The sequence below is a fragment of the Balaenoptera physalus genome, assembly GCF_965194825.1.
Source record: "Balaenoptera physalus genome assembly, chromosome: 7".
In the NCBI taxonomy this organism is placed as follows: domain Eukaryota; kingdom Metazoa; phylum Chordata; class Mammalia; order Artiodactyla; family Balaenopteridae; genus Balaenoptera; species Balaenoptera physalus.
In genome coordinates, this window is record NC_138886.1 from 65,017,642 (window position 1) to 65,035,024 (window position 17,383).

General features: G+C 37.6%; 1 protein-coding gene across 9 annotated transcripts in view; it reads right to left on the minus strand.

Moving 5' to 3' along the window:
• Positions 1-17,383, minus strand: part of PSIP1 (PC4 and SRSF1 interacting protein 1) — a 73,171-nt gene that overhangs the window by 21,671 nt on the left and 34,117 nt on the right. For 8 of the 9 annotated variants that reach the window (XM_082467964.1, XM_082467961.1, XM_082467965.1 and 5 more), the window contains 4 exons: positions 15,611-15,925; positions 14,829-15,041; positions 11,581-11,657; positions 41-179 (listed from right to left, as the gene is read on the minus strand). In XM_082467964.1, the coding sequence (XP_082324090.1) occupies positions 41-179; positions 11,581-11,657; positions 14,829-14,900 (288 nt within the window). In that variant the 5' untranslated portion in view covers positions 14,901-15,041; positions 15,611-15,925. Of the gene's footprint in view, positions 1-40; positions 180-11,580; positions 11,658-14,828; positions 15,042-15,517; positions 15,926-17,383 lie in introns of all 9 variants that reach the window. The other variant, XM_082467963.1, reaches the window with a different exon arrangement.

Consider the following 17,383-nt stretch of genomic DNA (forward strand, 5'->3'; position numbering starts at 1 on the left):
GTAAATAATACTAAACTAAATTTTATGTAATATGACGCACCTGTTGACTTGAAAATTTCACTTTCGGATTGTTATCTATCTCCCATAAACCTTCATTAAAGCCTTTTCGTTTATTTGGTTTGCCGTACTTTTCCTTATTTTCTGAGTAAGGAAATATGTCCTTTGGGCCTAAAAAAGCACTAAAAAAGGAGGGGGGGGGGGAAATGTGAGTGTAAAGCAATCTCAAATATAAGTGATTAAATAGCACTACTCTATGAACGCAATTATCAAAAATTCTTAATCTAAAACGCATTAAAAATCATAAATTAAAGGTAGCCACCAATAATATCTAATTCCAAATGCTTTTATTAAATTCAGTCACAAACTCATAGATCCATAATCCTAATTTTAAAAACACACACAAATTGCACAACAATGTCAATGTACTGAATGCCACTAAACTGCACACTTGAAAATGGTTAAAATGGTAAATTTTGCTATAATAATTTTATAAATTTTACTATAAAAATGCATAAAAATGAAAAAAAGAAATGTCACAAGACTGCATTAATCTATACATTTAAATGCATTCTAAATACTGTTTTACTACAAAGTAGTTTGGAATATTATACAACTCATAAAACATTGTCAATAAGGTATATTATATGTATGTTTTAATATTTGTATATACTAGATTTTTAGAATAAAATAAGTATGTTAAGACTTCTGCTTTATTCAGTGAGGGAATCAGATGTTATAACTGGTTTGTTCATTCACATATATATACACACACACACATATATATTACAGTCAATTCTTGTATTCATGGTAATTATATTCTATAATGTCACCATGAACACTGAATTAAGGAATACTGTACCACTGCTCCAGGGTAAATACAGGGTAGGTTCCTCTGGTCACAACAGTTTTGTCAACCAATCAGTACATAACATTGTTTTATGTGTGTTTCTGTTTAAAGACACCTATTTAATATACACTGGTAATTCATTAACACTGAACTCATAGCCAACACCTTACGTAACACGTATTTTCTCCATAAGGCACAGCACAGGCTTCTTGCACTTAGGAACACTAAATGGCACTTCAGCACTACATTTGGGTGCTATTATAAACGGCAAAATGACCAAGAAAAAGCACAAAAATACAAAAGCCATGGCACTACACAGACTGCAAAAAGGACACTTGTTTACAATATGAGAGCTGAAACAAGGTAAAGCATGGCCTTGGTTCAGCCTCAGCTAGGAATGTGTGCATAAAGTTACTCAAATTTTTTGCCATTTCACACACAGACATGACCGTGAAGGCGCCACAGGTATTGATTTGGGATTATAAATACATTTTAGTGAGCAGGCAAATTAATAAATATGGAACCTGTGAATGATGACAACTATTTTTTTGTGTGTATATATACATATATATTTAGATATAATCCCCAGAACAGCCCCATTATATATCTCCCCTATGTCAGTCGGTTCTGTAGAAGTCTGTCAATCCTATAAATTTAGATGCAGAGAATTTATCAGTTTTTTGCTATAATGGTTGATATATATGTATTCTCCAAAGCAAGAGGAAAATCAAATTACTACTCATTTCCTCTAAAATATGCTACAATTTAAGATTATTAATTACTAATTATCTACCACAAATTCCGTATCTGCTGAAATTCTTTAAGAATTAGGGACCTAATGACTATAGCTCACATTCCAGTTTAGAATATTTTAAAAGGCTTTAAGATAAAATTTCAATAAAAAAGAGACTTAGGGCTCTACTTAAATATAATCAAATGCATATAAAAGTCAGCTTTATTATTTAAATTCTGCAATTTATAAATACTCAAAGTACCCATGTATTTTAACTGCACATCAGTTAAGGCACACTTAAATCATCACTATCTCATTTGATCTAGAAATTCAGACTTTTACTAGGCATCATTCATTCCTACCCATAATCTAAAATTAGAAAATTTAACACATTTAGTTAAAACAGTAAAGCAATTCCTCCTGCATAATCAGCTTCAAATTCCAAGTAGATGACTCGAGTTAAAACACCATCAAAAATAAAACATACTTCTAGTTAGAACAAAGCAATTCTCTCTCCTAAAACCCCGTAACTCATAAGGCTAAAGATGACAAGGGACATTATCAACAGGTTTGAAAGCTGGGAAGACTAAGAAAGTTGGATACTAAACAGCAATATAGAAGAAAGTGAGACGGTACCCTAATTTAGAGTTCAAAATCCCCAAAGGGTTCAAAACTGGTGGCATCAGGAACTTGAAGAAGTGGAAGGGACCTTAAATATTTAACAAAATTGCAGAAAAATGTCTTAAAACCTCAAACATGGGGCATTTTTAGATATGATTCTAAACCAAAATGCTATTCAAAAAACTGATTCTACCATGATGTTATTTAGCATATAAAGGTTTGACAGTTCAATTTATATAGATTATTTTTCTTTCCCCAAAATAGGCAGTCCTCACTTTGTATGACAATGAGAGAACACAAAAATGACTGTGCAAGGCAATCTTATTGAACAATGGGAAAAATTACAATTGTTCCAAAACCTTCAAAAATTGGCAAAACACTAAATGCACTATTACTGACAGTGTGTAAGGAAATTTTAAATATAGTAAAACTAATACTAATTATTTAGTACACTGTAATTTAAAACATTAGAAACATTGAGATTAAAGTGTTTCATGTCTTTGTAAACAACTTAAGAATAGTTTGCACAGTGCTTGCCCCTTCTGATCACAGAACTTATGACATGGAGTAGGCATATTTTCTATGCCTAAGGCAATGTGTCATACTCCTTTCTAAATCTGATCAGTTTCTAACATTTTGTCTTTTGTACTTTCAGTGTTATGGCATATCTTTATTGCTTTTTGTTGGCGTCACTTCCTCTGAGACATCTTCATCCTGTTTATTACAACCACTTTCCTCATTTATGTTGATAAGCTTGCCTTCCCTAAGCTGCTCTGGCTGTGTACCTAGTCTCCCCATATACAGCACATCTACGTTCACAAGGTTATTATTCACAAGGCTATTTATTCTATAACTGCATTTACATTCAATTCAAATTTCACTTCTGGCATTATCAGTTTCTTTGCTGGCCGATTCCCCATCTTGTTTTTTCTTTAAATGTAACCTGGGTGGGTGTATCATTGAAAGACAAAGAGGCAACAACACTACTACACTTTGTGCTATCTATGCTTGAATTGAGAAACAGATGCACACTGACCAATCACCAAGAAACTTCAAAAAAAGTGACATGCTATGCATCTGTTATTTACATCTTGATTTGTGGACTGAAGAACTAGCAACAAATTTTGTAGTCTACACAATTACAGTTAATATTCCAGAGTAAGTGAAATTTGAAACATTGTTGTGGGGACTGGGGCTGTTTACCTAAACCATGGTAACCAAAATTTAAACATACTAGAACTATGCAAAGCTAAGGAATGCCTGTATCCTTCTCTTCTCTTCATGCTTTGACTTTATAAATTCTACTTTTATCAGACAGCAATGGTCCCATTCTTGCTTTCTTTGTGACATTATATTGTTACTTGGCAGTGACTTGTTTGAGCCTTGTCTCAGAAAATAAGACACAGGTAGTCTAATAGGATTAATCCAATCAAAAGGTCTTAATAGAGAATTCTATTCACATAGTGTAGTCACTTATATTTGGTCTTATTCATACCACCTTGATTTACATATACATTTTTATTACACTTGGTTAACCTTTATTCTTAATTTTGCAGAATAGGTTTTAAAAAACTTCTCTCCCTCCTCCTCCTCCGGTCAGGTTTTCAAGCACTACTTTCTATTATTTTACTATTATGTTCATATTATAAGTCATACTTAAATTTACATGTTTATCAATATACCAAAAATTAAATAACTATGCCTTTCCAACTGAGAGAAGACCTTTGCAAATCTAAATAATTCATGTTATATATAGATGGTTAAAAAAATATTCACACATGAAAAGATGCTGAGTGTCATTGGCTATCAGTGAAATGTAAATCAAAACCAGAATAAGATATACTACCTTCACACCCAATAGGATAGTTGTAATAAAAAAGACAATAACAAGTCTTGGAAAAGATATAGAGAAATTAGAATCCTCACACATAGCTGACAGAAATATAAAATGGTTCATAGCTGATTTGAAAAGTCTTGCAGGGACTTCCGTGGTGGTCCAGTGGCTAAGACTCCACACTCCCAATGCAGGGGGCCTGGGTTTGATCCTTGGTCAGGGAACTAGATCCCACATGCCACAACTAAAGATCCCACGTGCCGCAACTAAGAGCTAGCACAGCCAACAACAACAACAAAAAAAAAGCCTGGCAATTCCTCAAAAGATTAAACACAAAGTTACCATGTGACCCAGGAATTCCACTCCTACAGAAAAGACATGTCCACACAAAAACTTGCTCACAAATGTTCATAGCAGCATTATTTATAACTGTCCAAAGTAGAAACAACCCAAATATCAACTGATGAACGGATAAATATAGACCAATACAATGGAATATCTGGCAATACTGTAAAGACAAAGTACATGCTACAAAATATAGATGAACCTTGAAAACATTATGCTAAGTTAAAAAAAAAAAAAAAGTCATTAGAGACCTCATATTGTATACTTCAATTTATATGAAATGCTCAGAACAGGCAAAGTGATTAGTGGTTCCCTGTGGCAAGACAGGAGGGAGAAAGGAGAAATGCAAAGTATCTGCTAATGCGTACAGGGTCTGTTTTTGGGGTGATGAAGATGTTCTAAAACTGTGCTAAGGTCTACACTACTCTCTGGATATACTAAGATCTACTGAATTGTACGTTTTAACTGGATTAATTGTTCGGGATATGAATTACATCTCAATAAAGCTGTTAAAATATTTTTCAGTGAATACCACATCCCATCAAAGAAAACAAAAATGATCCAGAATTTTACCAACTACAGATAGCCACTGTTTTCACCCACTTGTTTGTTGCATATATACAGATATAAACATGTAATTTTAATGGATATGATACACTCATCCATAAATACTTTCTCAAATTATAATGAACATCTTTTCATATCAACAATTACTTAACAGCTAAATACTATTTCACTGAATAGCTATCCCAAAATTAATCTATTGTTGGACCATTTTCTATATCAAATTTTCTATTATAAAATGCAGCTATAGTAAATAATGTATTGCTCAATCTTTTCACATATCTTCCTAATAAAGTCTAAGTAGAACTGTTGGCTCAAATGATATGCTCAAGACTACGGAGCTCCTTAATGAGACTCAAAAAACTATGGTGGATGAAAAAAAAATCCTCCCATGTTGTCTCCCCAAAAAAAGAAATGACTAATTAAGGGACCTGATGGAGATGTTAGCTAATGCTATGGTGGCAGGTAATCATACTGCAATATATAAATGTATCAAATCATGGTGGTAATATTGCAATATATAAATGTATCAAAATCAACACACCTTAAACTTATACAATATATATCAATTACATTTCAATTTAAAAGAAGAAAAAGAAAACACATACACATACAAAGAATCCTCCCCAGGGATGCAATCCCACAGGTTTGGAGCACAGGGCTCAGATTAGTTGTTAAACAGCCAGTGCTAGTCCCCAAGGGCACAACCTTATGCGGTTGTGGCTCTGATTCATTCTTCAAAGCGTTCCATTTTTAAATGACATATAAATCTCAAAGAAAATATACTAAAACAGTAACAGGTTTAGGGGTTGTTTCTAAAAAATGGTAGTAAAAATGACTGTTTCCTTTGTAGAGAACTCTTTTAACGTTTTTAAAATTTTTACAATGAAAAGATATACATTAATTCAAAGTACATTACCCACCAAATTCCAGAGCTGAAAGGAACACTTAGGGATCACCAAGATCCTCCTTTTAAAGATTAGAAAACTGAAAGCCAGAAAGATTAACTGACGCAGGCAAGGTTATCTAGCTATTAAACAGCATAGCCTCCACTCTGTACAATGTTCCCTTAAAAAGGTTTCAGGGTTTCCTTTAACCACTGTAATATAGTCTTTGAAATAGCTACTAATAAAATATTGATGTTATATCCCTATACGTATGAACTCATTTCAAATACCAATGTCAAAGCCCACAAGGATCAAAGCTCATGTAAAATGTCCTAAGAAAATAGCAAATCATTAACTAGAGTACTAATGTTATAATTCTGAAGCAACTTAAAGCCTGCAAGTGTATTTCTTACGTGGCATATGCCTGAAGACCGTTAAGTGTGTTCCTGTGTATCCCAATTTTCACAGAATGTAAGTAAACAGAAAAGCAGTTCTCTCTCTAAAGTCACTTTTTGGAAACAATGTACATACCCACGAGAACATACACATATATGTCTCACAAAAACTCAGTTATCACACACCTAGAACCTTTCCTTTAAAGCAAACCAGAGTTGCATATAAAAAATGGGATGCGAATGCTTATCAGAGCTGAAGACATGAAGCTCAAAACTCATTTAACTGTTGCCAAGTCATATTATAATACAGAAACGTCTACCTTTTAAAACATTGATTCTAACTTGCTGCTTCATTTCCCTATTATTATTAAACCACAAAATAGGAAACATACTGTTTTAAACTAGATTTTATAACAGCACGCACTATTTTATAATAGAAGATGATGCAACAGACAATTGATACATCTACTATGTGCCATGAACCTGACAGTATAGAGATGAAAAAACAGTTCCTCTCATTATATAAGGCTCATGAGAAACCGCACAAGCCCCTCACCAACACATACAGCTATGTCTGTAGTACAGAAACTGTATAGAAAAACTAGTGTAGAAGAAAATAAAATCCTATCCTTATGATTCATTTCTTTATTCCTTTCTTGTGGACAGGTTATACAAAAAACTGACCAAGAAGCAGTACCTCCCCATTCACCTTCATTCCTAAAACTGTACATTAGGCAGGTTTTGAAACAGCCTGTGATAGATATTTTTAAGGTTCCTAGAACTGTGCATCTAACATCTTTGAATTAAGACAAGAGCAGTAAGGAGATAAAAGTGGTAAAAACACCATCTTCATTTAAAATTTTCTGACTTTAGAGAAATAAATAGACCTTAGATGAGAGTATTCCCTCAATTAGCAATGGTAATTAGCCAGCAAAACTCAAACTGCACTGCAAACAATAAACACAAGTATTAGTCATGAAAAAATAATATGCAACATTACCTTTAACTATTCATAGCTGACATATACTTAGTGTTTAATACATGCCAAGCACTGTTCTAAGCATCTTTAATGTAGTATCTTGTTTGCACCTCAAATTCTGAGGTCGAGTATTTTATTATTCCCATTTTACAAGTAAGGAAGAGAAGGACACAAGGCTAGGTAACCTGCCCAAGGTCATATAGCAGATAAATGGCAGGATTCAAAGACAGCCTTACGATCAGTTGTCTTAAAAACTATAAAAATGCTAGCTAATGGACAGCAAATTCATAATCCATAAATGATTTTATCTAGGTCATAGAGCTATCAATCTCTCACCAAACATTTATTTAACAGCTACTATGGGCCAGGCACTTAAGCAAATGATGACAAACAAGATAGACAAGGTCCCTGCTCTCCAAACTTTTCACTTGTGGGTGAAGGAAAAGAAAAAAATTTCAGTCATCAGTGCAATGGAGAAAAAGCATAAAAAGGAAGATTTGAGCTAAGATCTAAATGACTGAAACTCTGAAGACATACCTTTCCCAACAAAGAGAAAACAGTCAAGAAGGACTTGAGACAAGATGAAATATATTTGTGTAACAGTGAAAACATGTGATGAGGTTGGAAAGGTAAACACAGACTAGTTCATATAGGGTCTCATAAATAGCATTTGTCGACAAAACTTGGGAGTTTTGTTTGTAATAAGGCAGCCATTGAAGGGTTTTGGACAGAGAAATGACATGGTCTGACTGGAATATCAAGTTCACTTTGACTATACATGAAGAGTGAAAACTGAGACCAAGATAGGATTAGGGGGCTTCCCTGGTGGCGCAGTGGTTAAGAATCCGCCTGCCAACGCAGGGGACACGGGTTCGAGCGCTGGTCCGGGAAGATCCCACATGCCACGGAGCAAGAAAGCCCGTGCACCACAACTACTGAGCCTGTGCTCTAGAGCCCACGAGCCACAACTACTGAAGCCCGCACGCCACAACTACTGAAGCCTGCGCACCTAGAGCCCGTGCTCCGCAACGAGAAGCCCATGCACCACAATGAAGAGTAGCCCCCACTTGCCGCAACTAGAGAAAGCCCAAGCACAGCAACGCAGCCAAAAATAAATAAATAAATAAATAAATTTATTTTAAAAAAAAAGATAGGAGTAGGACACTATTTCTAAAACTAACTGCAGCATGAACTTAAGTGGTAGTAGAGGAGATGGAAAAAAGTAGATCAGAATGCACATTAAAGGAAAAGAACAAGACTTGCTGACTGACTAGATGTGGGGAGGAACGGAAAAGACTGTAATAGGAAATCAAGGATAACACCACAATTTTTGCCTCCAGCAAAGCACTGCATCCTTGTCAGTCTCATTTACTAAGAATTTGTTTTGAATATATTAGTTTTAAGATACCTAGTGGACCATCATGTTTGGTATACATAAGGGCTCATTGTTATCTAATATTCAAAACTTGGCTGGATGAATTTACTGTGAAAGGTATAAAACACTATGAAAAGTCAGATGGTTGCAAGTCAGGAAAAGAATGCAATTACAAAAGGATTCTGCTCCAAATTAACAATAAAAAAATCTTAATCTATAAATAAGTTATGAATAAGTACAGTTTTCTATGTATGTATTTTCTTTTCTTTTTTTTTTTAACTTTTAGGTTTATTTATTTATTTATGGCTGTGTTGGGTCTTCGTTTCTGTGCGGGGGCTTTCTCTAGTTGCGGCAAGTGGGGGCCACTCTTCATCGCGGTGCGCAGGCCTCTCATTATCGCGGCCTCTCTTGTTGCGGAGCACAGGCTCCAGACGCGCAGGGTCAGTAATTGTGGCTCACGGGCCTAGTTGCTCCGCGGCATGTGGGATCTTCCCAAACCAGGGCTCGAACCCGTGTCCCCTGCATTGGCAGGCAGATTCTCAACCACTGCGCCACCAGGGAAGCCCAGTAGAGTTTTCTAAATTGCCATTTCTTCTTCTATGTTCTTCCTTTCCCATCTCCCTAACTACAGGCTATTAGAATAAACTCACATTTATACAAATTCCAAATTGAAAGGTTCACATAACTGCCCCCCCAACTTTTGGGGGGGGGAAAGGCAAATAATCAGTGAGATCTAGTTTCTAAAAATCAACCTTAAATACCAAAAAGTTAAGTCACCAGACCAATAGATACAACAGCACTGTCTTTCCAAAGGTAATGGTATACTTATGAGATCACTAAGGCACAAAAATTACAAGTGCATTTTGAAGTGAAAATTTATTATCATTAGCTTAATTTTTTTTTTAATTTATTTATTTTTTATTTTTGGCTGCACTGGGTCTCTGTTGCTGCACCCGGCTTTTCTCTAGTTGAGGCGAGCGGGGGCTACTCTTTGCTGCGGTGCACTGGCTTCTCATTGCGGTGGCCTCCCTTGTTGCGGAGCGCCGGCTCTAGATCGCAGGGTCAGTAGTTGTGGCACATGGACTTAGTTGTTCCGTGGCATGTGGGATCTTCCCAGACCAGGGCTCAAACCCGTGTCCCCTGCATTGGCAGGTGGATTCTTAACCACTGTGCCACCAGGGAAGCCCCATTAGCTTAATTTTAAAGTTATACTTTAATTTCCTGAATATATTCTAATTCTTGAATATTAGTAATTCACTGTCTTCATTAACCACTTAATACCACTGTTTTGTTATTAACCAAACAATGCTTACGAAAATTTAATTATTTGGTGTAGTCTGTTCTGACTTACAATTCACAGATATTTACAACATAAAAATTGTCATTTTTAAATGTTGGGGAAGGGATGATCATTCTTCTAAATTTAGCATAAAAATTAACTATGTGTTCTATGGTACTATAAACATACATAAAAATTCTAGGAAATATCTACTCACTTTACTCTGATAAAGTGTTCCCAAACTTCACAGGCACCAGAAGTATCTGGAAGGCTAGTTAGAACAGACTGCTGGGCCCCACACCTCAGCTTCTGGTTCAAGTGAGGTCCAAGAATTTGCATGCCTACTATCTGAAGTTCCCATGTGCTGTTCCCATGTGGGGTGCAGCTTGACCTGGTACCACACTTTGAAAACCCCTACTCAAATAGGGAGTACACAGTTTTTCATTAAAAGATACCTTTCCCTATTAAATTTATGGAAGAGTTTTAAACAGTAGATTATCCCAGAGAATCAGAAACTCATCATTTTTTTACAAATTAAATTTTTATATTCAGAGGATATACCTGGATCCAACTCAAAGTAATTACGGTGAAGGCCAATACAATTCTGGACTCAAAACTGTACCTTAAAGCAGGTAATTACGTGGCATTGTATGATATCGTTAATATGAAATGTCCAGAATTGGCAAAAATAGACAGACAGTAAACTAGTAGGTATCCTGGGCTGGAGGGGGAGGGAATGAAGAGTGACTGCTAATGGTTATGGAAATAAATATACTAAAATCCACTGAATTATACAATTTAACAAGTGAACTTTATGATGTAAATCACATATTAATAAAACTATTTCTTAAAATTATGTGAAAGTTCATATAGTAGCTAAGCAACATTAAACCAAATGTTGCCACTGTACACACTCTAAGGAATACATAATTCTAATTAGAGTATCACCAGTTTTGTTTCACCTGATCCCAGGTAAACAAGTCTACTTTACCAAAATTATTGCAAATTCTAAACTTAAAGTTCAAAATCAGTGAGGTTATATACAACTTGTAAGGCTATTAAAATCGAGGCACAAAGTATATTATTTTTCAAAACTAATGATAGCCCCTGGAGTAATCCTCTGCACCCAGAAATAACAGTTCAATATTCTATTGCAAATTTTTTTTTTTTTTTTTGTAATTTTTGAAAAATTAATTTGCTTCACCAAATCAGTTCTCTGCCCACAAATCCACCAGGGGCAGCAGAGCAGTAACAGTGGCTCTCAGGGCCATATAAATACACACAGAAGGAACTATCCAGATTTCTTCTCACCTTTCCCACAATATACCGTTTGTGTGGCTAAAATCAAAGCCTAAAATAGGGTGCCAGGTTAGCATTAATTATACTAAATATGAATACTGAATGCCTTGTTAAAACTTCCCTTACATATTTTCATCCATCAGTTATTCTTCTGATTGATGAGAGGATCAATGCACATCTTTCTTTTATGATTAACGACATCCATTTCAATAAAAGTTAAACCTACAGTGTCTAATTTTTCTACCATAAAAATAAAATTTAAAAGGAAACTTGAAGACTTTTTTCCAAGTTCAAAGATGATTTTAACGTCTCCTGTTACTTTATTATTTTCTCTCTGAATTAACCTCTACTTGTTTTTCGTTATATGCCCAATGAACCTGCTAAATTAACTCTGATTTGCTTTTAGAGCTAAAAGGACTTACGTCTCATGAGTTCCAAAAAAGAAAATGGGTAGTTTGTTTGTGGGTGGTTTTACAGCTCCATCAGGAACTTCATCTACCTAAAAAAAGATCAGAAAAATTAAAATCTTTTAAATCATATGCACCTAAACACATCAGAATAAACTGAAAACGAGACATCCAAAAGGGATCTGCTATAAAATGGACCAGTTCTACAGGTCCACAATCCCTTACCTCCAGTTCTGAAACCCAAGAAGCTCTGAAAACCAATATTTCTCTCAAAACTCATTTGGTAGCAAAACCTGGATTGACACTGAAGCTATTCCATCATTTCTTTTATCCACCTAGCATTTCTACTGATGCTTCTCCACAGAAATATCGTGTTAGATTACCATGTGCCATCCCAGACCCTACTAGGAGCAAGATATATGGCGTATGTACCATCATTACCTTTCTAAAATCCCAAAGTTCTGAATTTTTAAACACATCTGGCCCTAAGAATTCCAGATAAGGGAGTCTGAACCTATTCAAAAATTTTAAATGCTATTTCCGCAGGGAGGCTATCCAAATATAGGAGACATTAACAAGTTTAAAACAGTATTTCTCCAAGTCTGAAACACATATTCTGAAAAGATCTTAGACCTACACGGCTGAATCACATGAGGTTACCTGTTCCTTTTTCATTTCTCTTTTAATACTTTAATACTTCTAATTAAGTAAGGAAGAAAGTATCAGGTACTGTTATGTCTAACACATCTGTAATACTTAATACTTTCGCTTACCAGAGTTAAGGCCATCAGGCAGTAGTATTTAGCCAGAATTTAACATTTCTACTTCATTATTTATTTATTTAAACTTCATAATAACATTTCTATTTCAAAACTTTCATAATTTCAAAGACACCTTAATTTAAAAAATCAGCTGACTATTAAGAAGGGTACAGACCACCAGCAGACCTATGATGCTCCACATGCATTATCATGTTTAAGAAAAGACCATGAGGGTGATGTTGGCAATCTGAAGGTTTCAGACATCAATACGAATCGTTAGCACCCAACACCCTTGGGAACTTAACTTCCCCACCTATATGAAGATTATACTGTCTTTTCAACTTTGTGACAAGTTGTTAAATTGTGAAAATCCTTAGAGGCCTTAAGATAAGGGATATATCTGTCACCTCAGCTCATATGCTTTCTGCCAGCAAACAGCTTTAAAAGTTTATGCAAATGTCTAGCACCTAAAGAGTTTAATAAATGCTAGGCAATTTTTTTAAGTTGACTTTAAAAACGATTACTACTGGTACAGGATTACAAGAATGTGCAAGACTTAAAAAGTAATGAAGCCTGGGATACACAGAAAACTTTAAAATCAAAACTGGAACAATGATTGTCACCTTCACAGCTGAGACCTTAAATGCATATTTAAACTCTCTAAAGCAAAGACTTAGAATTCATAAGACTGGAGGGAAGATAGAAAAAGGAACATAATTCTTAGACACAGACAATATCAAAACTAAATTCAACTGCTTCTAAGAAAAAAAGGGGAAAAGGAAAGAGACTAAAATTTCCCATTTTAATCCAAATTAAATTGTTAAATATAGAATTTATTAAAGAAAGAAAGAAAATACTCTGGCCCTCCTAAGGCTACTCTATTTTGCTTTTATTAGCATTCTTAGTCACCTAACAGACTGAAGCATGTGGGGAGGATGATTTAGAAGAAGAGCAGATAATTTTTAAAACATTTTCATTTGTTTTTTAACTGCACTGTCGCATAGAAATCTGAATAAAGATGTACCCCATATGCTCGGATTTTATAACACCTCAAAATAAATGATGCTAAAACCACAAAAAAGTATTTTGCAGGGGCCTTAAACCTGCTCAGTTTCCCTATGCTCTCTACTTAAACATGAAATAGTGTTTTTTAGCGTATGATTTATGTACTAAGAATTAGGGGGGTGTGTAATAAGGAAATTCAGTTTGTATCTACTGCTCTGCAAAAGCTTACAAACTACCTGGAGGTCAAAGAATGCACATAAGAGTTAAAAGGTTATCACAAAGGAAACAAAGTGTCAAATATACAGACGAATTATGATTAAGGATTTTTTCAATAAGACACCACTGAAAAGGTAGACTTAATAGACCAGGGGAAAAAAAATCTTTCCAGGCTGGGGAAGGAAACCAGTAAACCTGAGTCTGTAAAGAGCTGGATGGGAAAAATTAAGAAACAGTGAATATTTTATACTTGGATAGCACTCAGCAACTCACTCCATGATTCTCTGTAACCAATGGTTATTTTTCCTCCCAACTGACATAATTAAAACTACAGGATTTAATTATCTTTAAGAAATACAGTCCTCAAAGAAGAGTAAATTAGTGGAAATGACAACTTTAGAATATCTCATGTTTATATTTAAGAAGGACCTTGAGCTTACTAATCTAATTGAGCTCAACATTTGCTAGGTTCTATCACTACCTTAGAACCTGAGTCCTACCATAACCTAAAAGATCTTTTTCTGAAAATGGTACTTAGATATTTTAGACAGTCTCAATTCCTAAATGTTACAAAAAACCCTCAGTCCTTAATCACCTCTCTGCACTACATGTGAACCCAGGAATCTGGGTCTACTCCTTTTGCCTGTGGGAAACAATCAAAGAGGTAAAACAACTTCTTCAAGGTCATAAGGCAAACTTCACCAATAAAAACGTGAAAATAAACTTTCTAGACGTTCCGTGATGCTACCTTATTGTAAAATTTTCAAGAATATCCAGTCCTATGTCTTATTAAACAAGTCAATCCAGAAGGTCTCATCAACCATAAAACAGGAAAGAATACCTATGTTAATTTAATCACGTGGAACTCTTTGACACCCAACAGTCTGCATAGATTTCACTGGTATTTTGCATTTTACTCAAAGTTAAGAAAATGTCTATGTTTCCTTAATTTTTAAACACAAAATCCATACTTGATTATTTTCACCTACAATGGAACACTAATGGCATCACCCTGAAATATTTCGTATTAAGAAAACCTGCCAAAGTCTGTCAAAAACAAACCATAGGAAAATACCTAAGTATGTAGAAACACCTGAATTTTTAAATTACATGGAAGATTAGTGGGCAGAAAACTAAAATAAAAGGTCAGGTTACAAATGAGACTAAGTGAAAGCGAGGGGGAGAAAGGGCACGAGAAAAAAAAATTAAGAGAAAAGGGTATAGGAAGTAGGCCTCTGAGGAAGGTAGCACCGCTAAACGCGAAGGCTAAAAATCACTTACTCGAGCTGGCCAATGAGGATAACCTTTCATCTTGGCGAAGATGAGGTCCCCAGGTTTGAAATCGCGAGTCATGTTTCGGGGGCGAGGCCGGGGGTCCGAGCACAGGGAGGAGGTGTGGCGGTGCGGACTGCGAGGGGATGCGGGAGGGCGGACGGCAGCCGAGGCTCCCGCGGCGGCGGGAGGGGGAGGATGCCTCGGGGTGTCCCGACGCGCCTGCGAGGGAGAGCATGGAGGACGGTTAAAGCTCAGAAACCCGAAGGGAGGGGCCGTAAGGGAGGGACGGGGGAAGGGGAGGAGGAGGGGGAGGAGGTGGGGAGGAGGTGGGGTGGGGAGGAGGTGGGGAGGGGAGGGGAGGGGGGTGGGAGAGTGAGGGGAGAGCCGCCTCCCGCTCCTCCCGCGCGAGTGCGCGGCCTCCGCAGCCCGAGAGCTAGCCCTCCAGGCTTCGCCAGGTTTACCGCTCGACGACCGAAAAGACGCCACCACCTGAGGCAGAGATGCTTCTCAGCCCCGAATTCCCCTTTCTCCCGCCCCATCTTTTCTCTGGCTTTTTTCCCCCAAGCTTAAGCCCCAGGAGGGTGGGGGGTCGGGGGGGAGAAAAAGATGGCAAAAGGCAGGGGAACGTTCCCCTCCCATCCACACACGGCCTCTCCCCCAGCCTTATTCCCTACGGTCGCAGCCCCGGGCCGAACCTCTGCTCCCGGGCGGGCCGTGGCCACTTCCCCGCTACAGCCAGGAGTGAGGCCACCGAGGGGGGGCGGGGCGAGTCCCCGCCGCCCGCTCACCTGCCGGGGCCGCGGGCGCTGAGGCTGCGGTGGCGGGCCGGCCGCCTCTGCCCACGTCCACGCAAGCCACCTGCGCCACCAGCTGCCGCAGAGGCGTCTCAACGGCTCCGAATAGCAACCACAGCCGCCGCTGCCGCCGCCGTCGCTGCGCTGCTCCCGCGCGGCTCCCGCTCGGCGCCCGCTAGCACTGGGACGGGACCAACTGCTAGCCGACGGAGGGGGGATAACGCAACACCCGCCGAAGGTATGTGGCTTCTAAACGGGACTTCAGGAGACCCTAGATCCCCAAGTTCGCTTTTTCCTAACAGGTGCAGCCTGATGGAGAGAGAGAAGAGTGAGAAGGAAAAAGGAGGGGGCGCAAACAGCTTGGCCCGTTGTGGCTCCCCCCTGCGGTTTGCGGAGTGGTCGGGCCCGGCCCGCCCCTGCTGGCTGCTCTGCGTGTGTGTATTTGTATGTGTACTGTATGTAAAAGGCGGGGAGGGAGGAAACGATTGTTGTGGACGGGGTTTGGGGGCGGGTATACGGGCCTCCAGCCCTTGGCTGTGTGTTGGAGAGAACCTGGCAGCCTAAGCTGCATGTTCTTGCATCGTTTCCCAGGGTGGAGAGGTTTTTAATGCTGCACTTGCGCGGTTTGCACCATCCAAAAAAGAACTGTACAAAACCCCATAGATGAAATCGGAGCATGAGGCGGTTGCACGGGTGTGCAGCTTGTAGGCCTCTTAAACCTTGCTGAAGGGGCCCTGCAGTCTCCTTTTCCTTGAAACTGTAATATGAGAAAGCCCCATTTATTTTCTTTTAAATTTAAAGCACCAAGAGCTATTAAGAAATATGCAGTCCTAACGAATGCAAAACGTGCAGTATAGAAAACAATGATAGGAGAGCATAAGCCTTTTCGATAGGATGTGGGTTTGGGCCCATACTGTATTTTAAATGCATCTAAATTTTATTTCCCTAGTAGAACGGTAGCTGGTAGGTAGTACAGTGTAAAGTGCTGCTATACCTCAAATGTTTATCTCTCAAAATACTCTTCAAGGGATTTCTAAAATTATTTTTTTTATCCTGTAGCCAGTACATTTTTTAATGTGTTGGTAGTTATTACTAGCCTTCTGATGTGAATTGATACTTTAATATTTTTACTGTACCAGAATTACATCACCAGAATTGTCTTATTTAACCATTAACGTTCACCCAGGTTCCCAATAAATGTAGCAAAGAAAGCATTTTGAAAAGTAACAAAAGCTGATCTTAAATTGTGTTTCATCCGTCACTGAGTCTCCTCCCAAAGTACCTACTGTGTGTCAAGCACTCTTAGGTGCTAGGGATACAACCATGAACAGCAAGCACAGACACTTCCCATTTAAAACTGAACAAAAATATGAAAAAAGCAAAAAAAATAAAAATAAATAATAGTACGTAGCTCATACTCCTTTAAACGAACGACTCACAAATAAATCAAGCAAAGCTTAACATTAAGTAGGTAAAAATTGAGAATTTTTTGAAAGAGATACACATAGGCCTTTAAAAAGAATAAAAGAAGACATTCCCAATGCAAAACGTCTTGCAAGGAGACTGACTCATACCTCAGCAATACACAGAGGGTTCCAAGTGCTGCAAAAAGAAATTGACTAGCAAGCGAGAGGGAAGGGTTGGAGAAATGTCTTGAAGCTTTTCATCGTGAATTTGAGTTTGATACAATGTATACTAGAGAGCTACTATAGGTTGCTGAGCAACAAAGGTAAAGATGATTCTTTAAAAAGTTATTCTTGCTTGCTA